The 12300-nt window shown below is 45.5% G+C and overlaps 1 protein-coding gene across 14 annotated transcripts in view; it reads right to left on the bottom strand.

Annotated features, from left to right (window-relative positions):
* The window catches only part of NLRC5 (NLR family CARD domain containing 5), a 55464-nt gene that overhangs the window by 19504 nt on the left and 23660 nt on the right, over nt 1–12300 (bottom strand). For 12 of the 14 annotated variants that reach the window (XM_075715007.1, XM_075715005.1, XM_075715006.1 and 9 more), the window contains 17 exons: nt 12201–12266; nt 11089–11166; nt 10269–10352; nt 9122–9205; nt 7779–7868; nt 7608–7655; nt 7047–7121; nt 5898–5981; nt 5048–5131; nt 4066–4155; nt 3901–3963; nt 3124–3207; nt 2558–2641; nt 1849–1938; nt 791–856; nt 208–291; nt 48–131 (listed from right to left, as the gene is read on the bottom strand). In XM_075715007.1, coding sequence (XP_075571122.1) covers nt 48–131; nt 208–291; nt 791–856; nt 1849–1938; nt 2558–2641; nt 3124–3207; nt 3901–3963; nt 4066–4155; nt 5048–5131; nt 5898–5981; nt 7047–7121; nt 7608–7655; nt 7779–7868; nt 9122–9205; nt 10269–10352; nt 11089–11166; nt 12201–12266 — 1338 coding nt within the window. The remainder of the gene's footprint in view (nt 1–47; nt 132–207; nt 292–790; nt 857–1848; nt 1939–2557; nt 2642–3123; nt 3208–3900; nt 3964–4065; nt 4156–5047; nt 5132–5897; nt 5982–7046; nt 7122–7607; nt 7656–7778; nt 7869–9121; nt 9206–10268; nt 10353–11088; nt 11167–12200; nt 12267–12300) is intronic. The other 2 variants (XM_075715008.1, XM_075715019.1) reach the window with 2 other exon arrangements.

Below are 12300 nucleotides of genomic sequence, written 5' to 3'. Positions count from 1 at the left end.
CAGACCAGCCTCAGATCGGTATCTAAAACAGCACAGTGACACAGTACCTGATTTTCAGAGGACCCAGATTTTTCCTCAGTGAATGCAAAAGTCTTTCTGCAGCTTGGACTGTCATGTTGTTATTTGAGGATCTAGAACCAAAGGTCATTGTAATGAATGGCTTACAAACAAGCCCACCCAAATGGGTCCAAGCAGCCATTAACTCACATGTACTCTGTCAGACCAGTGCACTTTTCCAGGAGCAAGCACAACTTTTCCAAGTGCTCTGGCTGAAAGTTGCACTCTGCGAGTCTGAAAGGATGCAAAAGAGAACAGTCTTAGCTCCTTACAAACAGTTCAGGCTTTCTGACCCAGAAATCTCAGGCATCACAACCCTTCCCACAGAGAAAGAAGGATGGCATGAAAACCTTAAACACCTTGCAGAGCTTCCAAAAAAGATCATGGCACCACTTGAAAAGCATCTGTTGAGATGTTCTGATACAGCATACAGGTATGATAATGGTGCAGCTTTTTGTAGCACCCTGTCCTGTGACAGGGACTGTAGGCACACCTACAGGTTCCTACGTTAGGAACAGTCAGTGGGGAAGCAGTGACAGAAAGGGATGTAGGATTCTCTGTGATGTGAGAAAGTTCTTCTCAGAAGGTGAATCGAAGGATATGTATCATCTATCAGTCTAAAATATCACCATTCCAGGAGCTAGGGTCTACAAGAGGTTTTGTCTGCCTTGGCCCTAGAAAAAGGACACCACCTTTGTCAAAGAAATCACCAAAAAAACCCCTGTACTGTTACCTCAAAATCTTTCTTGGGTCATCTCTGCTTGTCAACTTGATAATTAAAGTTGCTTTGGAACACAAACTGCACAGAGAAGACACATGAGTGTAAGATTTGCAGGGAAAATTACTATTTTTCCCAGTGGTCAGAATTTAACAATACATCAAACTGCACAAAGCAACACAGCACAGCAGTGACAGAGGTACCTGGCCCAGCTCACCTCTTCCCAGAATAAAGCAGCCCAGGGAAATGCTTCGGTAAGGTTTCACTAATGCTAAATTGGCATAAGGCAGCGCTGGTGCTTGGAAAAGCAATTCTGATCTGCCCTGCTTTTGTCTGCCTCCTCCTGTCCCTGCACTCTCTGCCAAGCTCTGAGGAGAGCTAAAACAGGAGACTGATCTGCTTTAAAATAGCCCAGCCAAAAGATTCAGCACCCACAGTTAACTGCAAGAATGAATGGAAGTGACCCTGGTTAAATTTGGTTCATGACGGACCAACTGCATGGATCAACCAACTGGTCAACGTGAACATAAACACTGATAAGGGAAGATCTGCAGCATGGCCCAGCCTTGTGATTTGAATCCATGAGAAAAAGCAGTTCATGCCAGTGCAACAAGCCCAGAAGCCATGGGCTATTTTTGGAAAGGAGAGAGGAAAGGAGATAAAGATGCAAATCTAAGTAAAGAACATTGGAAATTGCTTTCAACAGACTCACTGTGAAATCTCAACATACTGAAGTGAATTAGGGACCACATTTTTAGAGAACAAATGCTGACTCCTGCCCTGAAGAGGTTCATTTACAGATACATACATGACAACAATTAGTACAGCCGAATACCTGTGTTTTTATACACAAAAATGATAGGCCTTGTGGAATAACAGTTCTGCTAGCTTCCTCCTTGGCAGCTATGTTTGGCCAGTAGAAACAGACATAAACAAAAGCTTTGCATGCACTTATACATAAAGGTAGTTGAAAATGTGGCCCTTGTCATGATTACCTGAAGCTCACAAAGTTTCGATAATTAAGAGGAAAACATGCAGGGAAGAATCAGAAATTAGTGAGTAGAAACACACACCTGACTTGAACTTCAGTGGTATTTCCAGATGTGGCAAAGACATTTATGAGATGCAGAACTCCATCCTGAGAAATCCTATTATGGCTGAGACTGCACAGAAGAGAAGGAAGGTTTTTCAGGAATTAAGAGACAGGGTTGTCCCCAGGCTCCTACGGCGAAATTCAAGTTGGCACCGAAGGCAGAGCAGTTTGTGGGGTGCTGGGCCCCTTCGGCTTTGCTAAATGCACCGAACCCCTCCAAGACACAGCACTGATGATTTGGGTGACACAGCAAGTGCAACTTGTCTCTTGCACTACAGAGGCAGCTGACTGCCAGAGTGGTTGCTTCCCCACCAGAAAGGGAAGGGGAGAGGCTGGTGTAGGGCACAGCTTAGCTCACAGCATCTATGTGCCTTGAGTTATTCAAAGAGGACAACATACACAGAAAAGTGATGAACTAAAAACTCAGGGGACTGGGTCAACTGCTGTCACACTACCCCACTCTGGGCCTTGTTATCTCCTGCTGATGCTAACAGAAAGACTTTTACTTACTTCACAGGTTTTGGATCAGACCCTGAGTCACCCTGGCCTGAAGGTCTTGAGTTGTGCTCATGGCTCGCTCAGACCTTACCTCCTAAGGCAGGAGTAGGCAAGAAGCATGACAACCAGCTTCAGGAGGGATCATATGAACACCTTTCTGCTGGGGCACCTCACGTTCAGTGTTTTCTTACTTGAGGGAACAGGTAACGGGCACTCGAGGCAAGTAGTCCAAGAGGCACCTCAGGCCTTCATCTCCCAGCTGATTCCTGGAGAGACTGAAAGGCAGAAGAACAAGGTGGCCAACCAAAATTCAGCCTTTTAAGCAGCAATGCTCCTCTGAGAAGCTTTGAAGGACAAAGCCAAACTTCCTGGACTTAAATCCCAGCTCGGCCATTAAAGGTCTGTCTAAACCAAACTGCTGCTCTACAAAACTATCTCATGCATAAGCTCCAGAGCAAGCTCAAATGAAGAGCTCTGAACACAAGCTCAGAGCAGCTCAGACAAAGCAACAAATGCCTCAAAGCTGCCACAGAGTGAAAATCCCAAGGAAGTTGTCCCACCAACTCAAGCCCTCTTAAAATATATATATAAAGGACCTGTATGATTACTAATCAATTTTGTTTCTAAATAGTCTGAACAAGCACACATACACAGGCAGACAGGCTGGGAAACCCCAGGCAATGCTGAACCATGCCAACCCAGCTCTCCCTCAGTGACTCCTGTTCAAGGTCATGGTAACAACCCAAGCCCCACTTACTCTACTTCTGCCAGCCACCCATGCTGCTCCAGGACTCTGCAGAGCTCATCTATCTGTCCTTGACCAATGGCACAGTCCGTCAGCCTGTGTATGAGACAGCAAGAGAGTTAAAGCACGGCCAGCAACCAGGTTCAGCCTGAGCAGTGAGAGCTGCCCATCAGCAGCTGCATTTTTACACCAGTCTTCATGCAACATTCACTGAGATGGATGCCCTTAGCTGTGCCAGTGTTTAATATTTCCCATAACATTTTCCTGAGGTTAGTAAGAACAAACTCCACATTATAAGTGGGGAAACAGGTCTTTTCACATTTTTTGCCATCTCCTTGGTGCCTAACTGGAGACGTGTTACAGTCTTCTTTACAGGGGCACGCAGCAACCATCACTCCCAAAGAGGTTGCAGACACATATCACAAACACATCACACCAATGCTCATAAGGAGATTATCGCCCTGAATTTGAGGCACACATGTGGAAAATGCAGTGGCTAGGGCTCAATTCAATTGCTTGTCCAGCAGAATTTGGTGCCACTCAAGCTGATCATGAGTAGTCCAGTGGCCACTCAAGAAAGGCACAGGCCTCTGCTGTCCCAATGCATCTCAAATGGTACTGAGTTGCACTTGGGCAGCTGAATTTAGCCCCAAAGCCTCAGCTACTAGCCCAAGCTCCTTGACTACCAGCCTGTGAGTTCTTCTTATAAGAGGAGATTTGGCTACTTGCACTAGTGTTTCAAACCAAATCAAAACAAGTGAATTACAATTAAGTGCTGTATACCAGTACCTGCAGGATGTCTTTTGGCTTTGCATGTTTGCTCCTAAATGCAAAATAGCATTTTCACTTGACCTGAAGCAAACACAAAAGACAGTCCTTCAGCAATGCTCTTCAAAAGCTTTGTAGTCCCTTTAACAGTGAGCTGCTGGTCTCCAAACAGTCTGAGTGTCTTACCGGACTTCTACCATTTTGATCCGCTCACAGAGGTTGATGGAGTTAATGAGTAAGACAGTGCAACATGGGGAAAACATGTTGTTCCTAATACTGAAAAGGAGGGGAAAGAAAGAACAATGAAATCAGCTCCCAAGGAGAAAGGTTCCGATACACACAGCCCAATTTTCCCACTGTTTACTTTGAGATGCAAAAGGTTGGATCTGCCCCATTTAACTCAAGATCAGTGAGCAAGGATCTAAATTTTGAGCATTGGCAGCCAGCATTCCTTTAACTAAAGGAGAGTCTCCTTTGACTAAAAAGGGAGTACAGACCAAGGGTTTACACTGAACAACTCCTCTTCAGGGCTACTGGACTAGAGATACGCCAGACTGGAAGCAACCTCCTGAGTGAGCAAATTCAGTCTCTCAAGACACTGCAGCTCCCCCATGCTACATCTTGCAAAAGATGGCCAAGCTCCTTCTGGGCATTTTGTCCACATGGTGGGAGTGCCATAGCTCCTGACAGCACCTCTCTAGCCTAAATTCCCAGCCTAAATGGCTGATATGCTGCCAGGAAACACTTTTGGTGTCAAGTGTGGCAGGATGCCAGATCCCTGCAGGGGCAGAGCTGTGAGATGCTGACCATGCACATGGGTGGTGTGCTGTCACCGTGTGTCAACCAGCAAGTCCTACATCTGTTATGGATCCTGGAAGTCATGTTCCACGGGACCTGCTAAGTGAGGATTATCTGGGATGTTGTGCCTAGGGTGGGTGTTTCTCCTGTTGTCCTTTTTTTTCTCTGTGTATCATTAAAGAAAAAAGGTTCAGTGGTGCTTTGGTTCTAGAAACAAGACAGGAATGGGTGTGAAAGAGTTTCTGCATTTTCTTTGCCTAGCTTGTTAATCTACAATTACTGATTAATGCTCCTGAGACATGTTGTGGTATTAACACTTTCCAAAACAATGTTTCATGGCAACAATCAAAGCAGGGACCCCAAACATTACCTCAGTAGTCTCAGATTACAGAGGTATGGCAGGAAGCTCAGTAATCTCTCAATGCTCTGGTCACTCAATGAATTTCCAGACAGACTGTAAAACATGGAAGGAAACACATTCCAAGAGAAACTGGAACAAACTTTAAGTATTTCTATAAAATCTACACGGACATGCACACACACATGTGTGTGGGGGTGTTACAGGCAAGTTCTGAAAAAGGACACGTCCAGAAGTGTCCTGAAAGTTGGGTGAGATTTAGTCCTTATAGGCTGATCCTTAGAAGTGTTTCTCTACATCCTATAGCCAATTAACATTCTTTAAAGAGTCTTACTTTTCCATTACTGTAAGTTAAAAAATGATGCTACTGATGTATTTCCTGCATGCAATATGGGTATTATGTTATTTTTATTTATCATTACTCTGCTTCTGTTCTGAGCAGTATTCTTCCAATTTTCTTAGTGCCCAGATCCTGTCTGGAGTGAGCAGGTCTTCAGGAGTTTGGTTGATGGCTTAGTGGGCCAGGTGCTCTTGCTCTGGCTATACTGCAAGCCAGGGTCTCAAAGAATAGATGAAAATACTTGTGTATAGCCATATGATTGAGGAAGACTATGAGAACACATATGTGTTCTGCAGTGTTTACACACAGACATGGTAGACTTAGGAGAGGCCAAACTCTGAAGCAGAGAGGGAAATGGAAGGTGTGGGTTTATCTAAGCATCTGGGTGAAGTTTTGCAGGGGTTTCTAGGAGGTTGTAGTGAGAGGAGAGCCAATTTACACTAGCTGCTAACCTGAACACTGACTCTGTATCTGCAGGTTGGGGAGACAGACAGACAGGGTTGCCGAGTGCACAACACTTACTCAATTTCTGCCAGCTGGGGACATTGAGTCAGTATCTGGCACAGCCTGGTCACATCCTCAGGACCCACTCTGCAGTCCCTGAGACTGAAGCAAACAAAGCACTTAGGAGCTAAACATTTCCCATGACCATGGTATGGCAACATTCCCTTCATATCCTGGAGCCTCACATCTTAGGACGAGACCCATAGCAACCCTCTCACTTCCACTACATATATTTTCCTACCCACAGTCTAGGACTGAGAAATCAAAACCTGTGACAACCAGAGGATTTCAGCAGCTCTGAGTTGATTCAAGACAGCCAGTCCACCAAAATACCATGTTACTTTGGGTGTCACCTCCCTGGAGCCACATCATCAGTACTTAAATTGTCTCAGGAGACTGGACAGCATCTTTCCCTGCTCAGCACTGTCTCAGGTCTCCCAGAGCAAGGCTGGGAATGGTGCCTTTCTCCTTCTCCAAGAAGGAAATCGCAGAAACCTTCCTGGGTGACAAACTGGCAGGTGTCCATGGGACGAATGTAGTAGCCAGCCAGATCTGTATCTCATTATTTATGGGTAGAAGATTCCCCCTGCAGGGAAGCAAGACAATCCCTTTGAGCCTAGCCAAGCAAAAAACGTGCTATTTATTTTCATATATATGCCTGTAGCAGCGGACATCCCAAGTCTATCCCAAGAGGGTGTATTATTCACCCAGTCACCTCTGGCATACCATTGTGTCCCTCCAGTGACCACAAAGCACAAATACCTGTTGGCCTGGGTTGATGCCAGCTGGCCCAATCTCTTTAAGGCTTTGCCAAATTACACCAGCCAAGACCTTCTCCCTTGTAACCAAATGTTATTTTGGGGACTGGCCTCCCTGACCAGTTTCAGCAGGGGAGAGGATGGAAGAGAGATACATTAGAGATGGACCTTTTCCAGAGGTGTCTCATGTGGAATCAGTCATGGCGGGATACAAGCAGAGGAAAGAAACACCTGCTTTCCAAGAGAGCTGAGTCTGCCTCTGAAGGCAGGCAGGGCACTGGACAGCTCTCTGAGAAGACACAGCTGGAGAAGGATGGGTCTGTTCCACACATTATGCTACAGATACAGACCCCCACAGCCATTCCTCCCTGCACTCCTGGGTGACAAAAGAAAGCTGGGGCTGCCATACCGAAAGCACCATCCTTTTGCTACGTGCTTGGGATGCACCAGGAAACTACTTCTCCATCTGCTGGTACTTCTGACCCTGGGGAAAGAAGGGTTTACCCCATGAGTTGTGCTGATATTATTGCCCCCATGTAGCTGACTCCCCACACTGCAGCTGGGGAAGAGGGTGAAGTGGTGGCAGTGGCCTCACGCTTCAGTCTGCCTTTTCTCACCATCTGCCAGAATTAGGTTCACATCATCACCAGAAGAAAAAGGGCCTTATCATCCCTCTTCCAGCCTTTGGGCATCCACTCAGAACTTTGGGCATTTGCTCTGCCCTGGCCCAGGAGGGAGATGACTGCAGCCCCGATCAGCAGCGGGATACTGCAATCTGCTCCATGCCCTCAAGCCACTGTCAATCAATGAGCCATGAAACAGCTCACCCCACTTCCACCACCCTGACTGGAGTTTGGAGCCAAATGGCTCTTTAATTGGCATACCTGAGGGACTCACACATCACCATCTATATAAAATCTCATAAGGAGGAGTTTGAAAGGCTTAGGCAGATGAGTAGGTATGAATTTACCTGGTTCTTTCCCAAAAGGTTAGATGAACCACCTGTGCGTGTCCTAAGCTGTAACCAGAAAAGAACATTATTAGGATGGAGTTTGAAGACATGTGCTCCTGTATCACTCCTCAAAAACCAGAGCTTGAGGTCTTAAATAGCAAAAAATAGAAAAAGTACTCCTGGCCATACCTGAGGTTCATTGTTTTGATATGTTCCAATGTAGATAAGGACTGAGCTAAGAAAAACACAGAGTTCAGGGAGATCTGGTTGTCATTAAGCCTGCAGGAAGAAGAGATGAAGTCAGCTGCCACAAACAAAACAACTAGCAATTTGCACTGCGTCACCTGATAATAGCAATCCTTGTCCAACACTCTCAGAGACTGCTTCTTTGCCACCTTCTGCCTGTGTTTCCAACTACAGTTCTGCAAACACAACTCACTCCAGTATTTTTTAAATTTGTCCCTCACTTTTAGAGTTCAGAGAATCACAGAATAATTGAGGCTGGAACAGACCTCTGGAGACGATCTAGTCAAACTCTCCGGCTCAGGGGAGGGTGAAATAGAGCAGACGGCTCAGGACATTGTCCAGCTGGGTTTTGAACATCTCCAGTAATGGAGAATCCACAATCTCTCTGGGCAACCTGTTCTAGTGATTGACTACCCTCACCACGCAAGTTTTCTTCTTCTGGTTAAATGGAATTCCTTGTATTTCAAGACACCGATGCAAGGCAAAACCAACTCCTTGGCTGTAAGTGCAGTTGTGGCAGTACAAAATCCACACTAAGATCATGCTCAGGTCTGTTTGGTCTATCACAGTATCTAGTGTGACGATGGGCAGTGTGCTTGATGCTGGGGGGAAAAAAAAAACCCAGATAAATAACAGTGGTGTGTTTCATTGCACTGATGTGAAGAGAAGCTGTAGTCAGTAACTGGAACAGTCTTGGCTTGAGAACAGTTCAATTAATCAATCAGGAACAATAAATATCTCTTTCAATAAAGCAGAATGGCGCTACACTCCTTAAGCCTTAAGTCCTATACAGTGCACTTGCAATGGGAGTGCCAGGTAGAATACACAGATAAACATAAGCCAACCATTGTGGCTGAATCCAGACTCCACTGCTGAAGCTGGAGCTCCCCAGCAGTTATCTTCCAAAGGTGCCCACCTCAGGAGGGGAAGGACTGCTCTCCCTCCCGATCAGTAACTGGGAGAGGAAAAATTCAGTGGCCTGCTGAAGATCTCAGCGTGTTTCAGAAACCAGGTGCCACACCTGCACACAAGATCACCTGTCTCCTTCATGGAGGATTGAGTACAGAGGCTCTTGGGCACTGATCTCAGTCAAGCTTCTAGTGGAGTCAATCTGTTCCGGACTAGAGGTGGGGACAGACCAGACAGCACAGTGGATCTACCCTCAACAGACACAGAATATAACTGCACTTGATCCTGAAGAGCCCTTCCCAAACGTGAACTGTGCTTCCACACCCAATACTCCCACAAAAACCCATCCATGAGTAAGTGAAACAGGAGCTACTTACTTGAGAGAAGTTAACGTTTTCAAATTTGGGAGGAACTGAAACAGCTGCAAAAGTCCCTCATCTCCCAGATAATTATTTGATAGGCTAGGATTTAAAGGAAGGCATTTAATTTTCATAGAATAAAAATAGGCACAATCTGCTCTAAGTAACAAGAGCTCTGAAAGCAGAACATGGGCACCCTAATCCAAACAACACATGCACTGCCCCTCTCCACTGACAACTAAAGCCTACATGGAAACCAGGGACTGGAATTAACCAACATAAGACAGTCAGAAACCTAGCTCAGGTCTCATCTTTTTCTCACATCCACAAAGAGACCCCTCTGGACTGACAGTACTTTTTATTGCAGTTACCAGGGACCAGAAGTTGACAGCTCTGAGGAATGATCAACCTGGACAGGCCCAACAGAGGAGCCACGGGTTAATCCTGGAGAAAGATATTAGGCTCTGATATTAGAGCCTAAGGATTACAATGGGCTATGGCCCATGTGAGATCAAGGGACCCGATTGCTTAAGAGCAAAGTCTAAAAATCTCTTCCACAGGCTGCCAGGCTTAAGGGAATAGCCAGCCCTCAGGTAGTGGTACATAAGCTACAGGCTTGTGCTGGCCCTTGTTCTGCCCTCAAAACCTAGATGTGGAGGGGTGCGTTGGTTAGCCTTTCCATCAGGGCTGGGTCTGCTCACCTCTTGGTGTTAGCAAACAGGATGACTCCGCACACAGAGCACAAACAGAAGAAAGTGCTTTGGTGCTGAAGGTCCTTGCACACCATATGTGGGATCACCAGCAAAAACACAGGCTGCCACCCTCATTTTAGGTGGGATTCTTCATGCTCTGCAGCTTTGCTCTCAAATGGCCCAAAGGCAAAAATGACAGGGCAAGGTTTTACAGCTCTGTAGTACCTGAAGTCAGGCTAAGTGATCAAACAGCCCCTTTCTAGATTTATGTCCTGCAACCTTTGCCCTAAGAGAGCACTAGAACTGTATGTCTCCTTGGCATACAGTGGGCTAATGCCCAAGTAAAGCTATGCCTTTCATAAGGCTACATGTCTACCACATCCTCTGTATAACACTGCAGAACAAACAAGTGGCATTTTCTCAACATCCCAAAGAACTGCAGATAAAGACTGTAAGAGTTAAGAAGGACTCACTCCAGCTCAGAGACGCTGTTACATTCCTTCAGGACTGCACACAGCTTCTCCAGGTCACCGGCTTGAAAACAACTATCTGTCAGCCTAGGGTGAAAGAGAAGTCAATAGCCCGGGTCTGCAGGATTGCAAACAAGATTGTAAACGTCACTCTTTCAGAAAACTAGAGAATAAACAAGGAGATAATAATGAAATAAAAAAAACCCTTGAAATATCTTGGGTTTTGGTGTGGGTTTTTTTTTTTTTTGTCTGCAACAACTGATAATCTGTACTTTCAGCTCTTTTCTGCAAACAGAATAAAGAAACAAGGTAAAGAAAACTTGTGGCACAACAAAGAACCAGGTCCCCAAGGTCCTGGTTAGAAGGCTTTAGGCACATCTTCTTCCTACCTCACTGCAGCCTACAACAGACAGGCACACTCTGCGCTGGAGTCAGAGCATGACCTGAGAGGCATCTGAACATGGGTCCAGCTTAGGATGCATTTCTCCAAATATCAGTAGAGGACCCCCCCAACATCACAAGCTCTGTCACCGCCAGCGCCCCAACTCCCTCATGGGAGCTGATGCAGTAAGCGCACAATCACCACACCAATTCTGTGAATAAGATACACAACCCACAATCTATTTTGACTCCTGTAGAAGACCACAGACACTAATCTAGTGCTGCAAGCTAGGAATGTGAACACAGTGACAAATGACTGACTGAAGGGGCCTTTACCAGCTCTGTTGTGATTCACCATACAAACCTGGGGATGCAGGTTACATTAGTTATAGGATCCAGAGATAAGACATGCATGAAACACAATGAAAATTTGCCATGGTACCTTATTTTTTTTGAAGCAGTAGGTGTCTGGTTTTCCTCTCCATATTGTCGGTCATCAGTAGAGAACACAGGCTCTTCCCTAGTAAGCGAGCATAAAACCAGACAACGGTAAATCACTTATGCTTTAGCAATTTGGCAGGTCCCTGGGGATACCCTGGCTCTAGCGCACACCCATATCTTGCCAATAGCAAGCTCTTCTTTCTTTCAGTGATTAACCAAACACTTGAGCATGCAGGGAACTGGGGAGAAGGGGAAGAGACAGATTTCTCATCTAAGCTACAGTTTGATGGAGAATTCAGCTTTTGCCTAAACATGTGTTGTGAAAAGAGTCCACGTCTGTGCAAAAACCTGACTATTCATAAATAAATGGAACATCCAAATCCTAAAATATCTGAGTTTGAAATGTCACCTGGTGCCTTAAAGGAGTCACAGATTACGTGTCTCGGGCTGTCACTCTCTTTAAAGCATAGCCACAACAACTGGGTTGCATCCCATGATAGCCCTGCTGTTCCTCCCCACCTAAGAAGTGGGACGCAGATGTACCGTGGGAAACGCTATTTTACAGTGGGCTCAGTTCATGGAGAACAAATAAATAACCTACAGCTCCAGGAGCCGCAGGAAACCATTTCTCAAACAAAACATTTGGGTTGAGCTGGTCCGACCCATAATTTTCTAAGGGGAAAAATAAAACTCCAGATTTATTTTGATTTAGGAGTACCATGATCCAGAATGCATAGTGTAGTGAACTAGATGGTTTTAAACATGCAGGGACCTGTGAATCTTTTTGGAATTTGGTTTGGAGGTGTGGGGTTCACTTGTTTTTTTACTGTTCACTATTATCAGATAGCACAGCTCTCATTAAACAGCCTGCTTTGCTTAGGATGCTGTGGGTTGAAATGTCCCCTACAGACACAAAACATAATCAAATGCTATAGAAGGCAGTGGCCAATTGCCAAAGTGGCTGAGAAAACCAGGAGAAAGTACTACATTTAGATTCAGAGGGGAGAGGGGGCAAGAACTGCTGTGAGACGAAGTATTACGCTTGGTTCCTAAACAGGATGTAAGAAATAAATGAGATGCTGAGAAAATACCATTTGTGCACACACACTCTACCTAGGAGGAAGAGAAGCAAACTCTCTGTCTTCTGTAAACCTCAGGACTGCAGTCTCACGAGAAAGGCTGTGAAGAAGAGAAGGAATCAATCAATGTCACA

Source organism: Pelecanus crispus, chromosome 8 (assembly GCF_030463565.1).
Source record: "Pelecanus crispus isolate bPelCri1 chromosome 8, bPelCri1.pri, whole genome shotgun sequence".
Lineage (NCBI taxonomy): Eukaryota > Metazoa > Chordata > Aves > Pelecaniformes > Pelecanidae > Pelecanus > Pelecanus crispus.
This window is presented reverse-complemented; position numbering and strand designations above follow the sequence as displayed.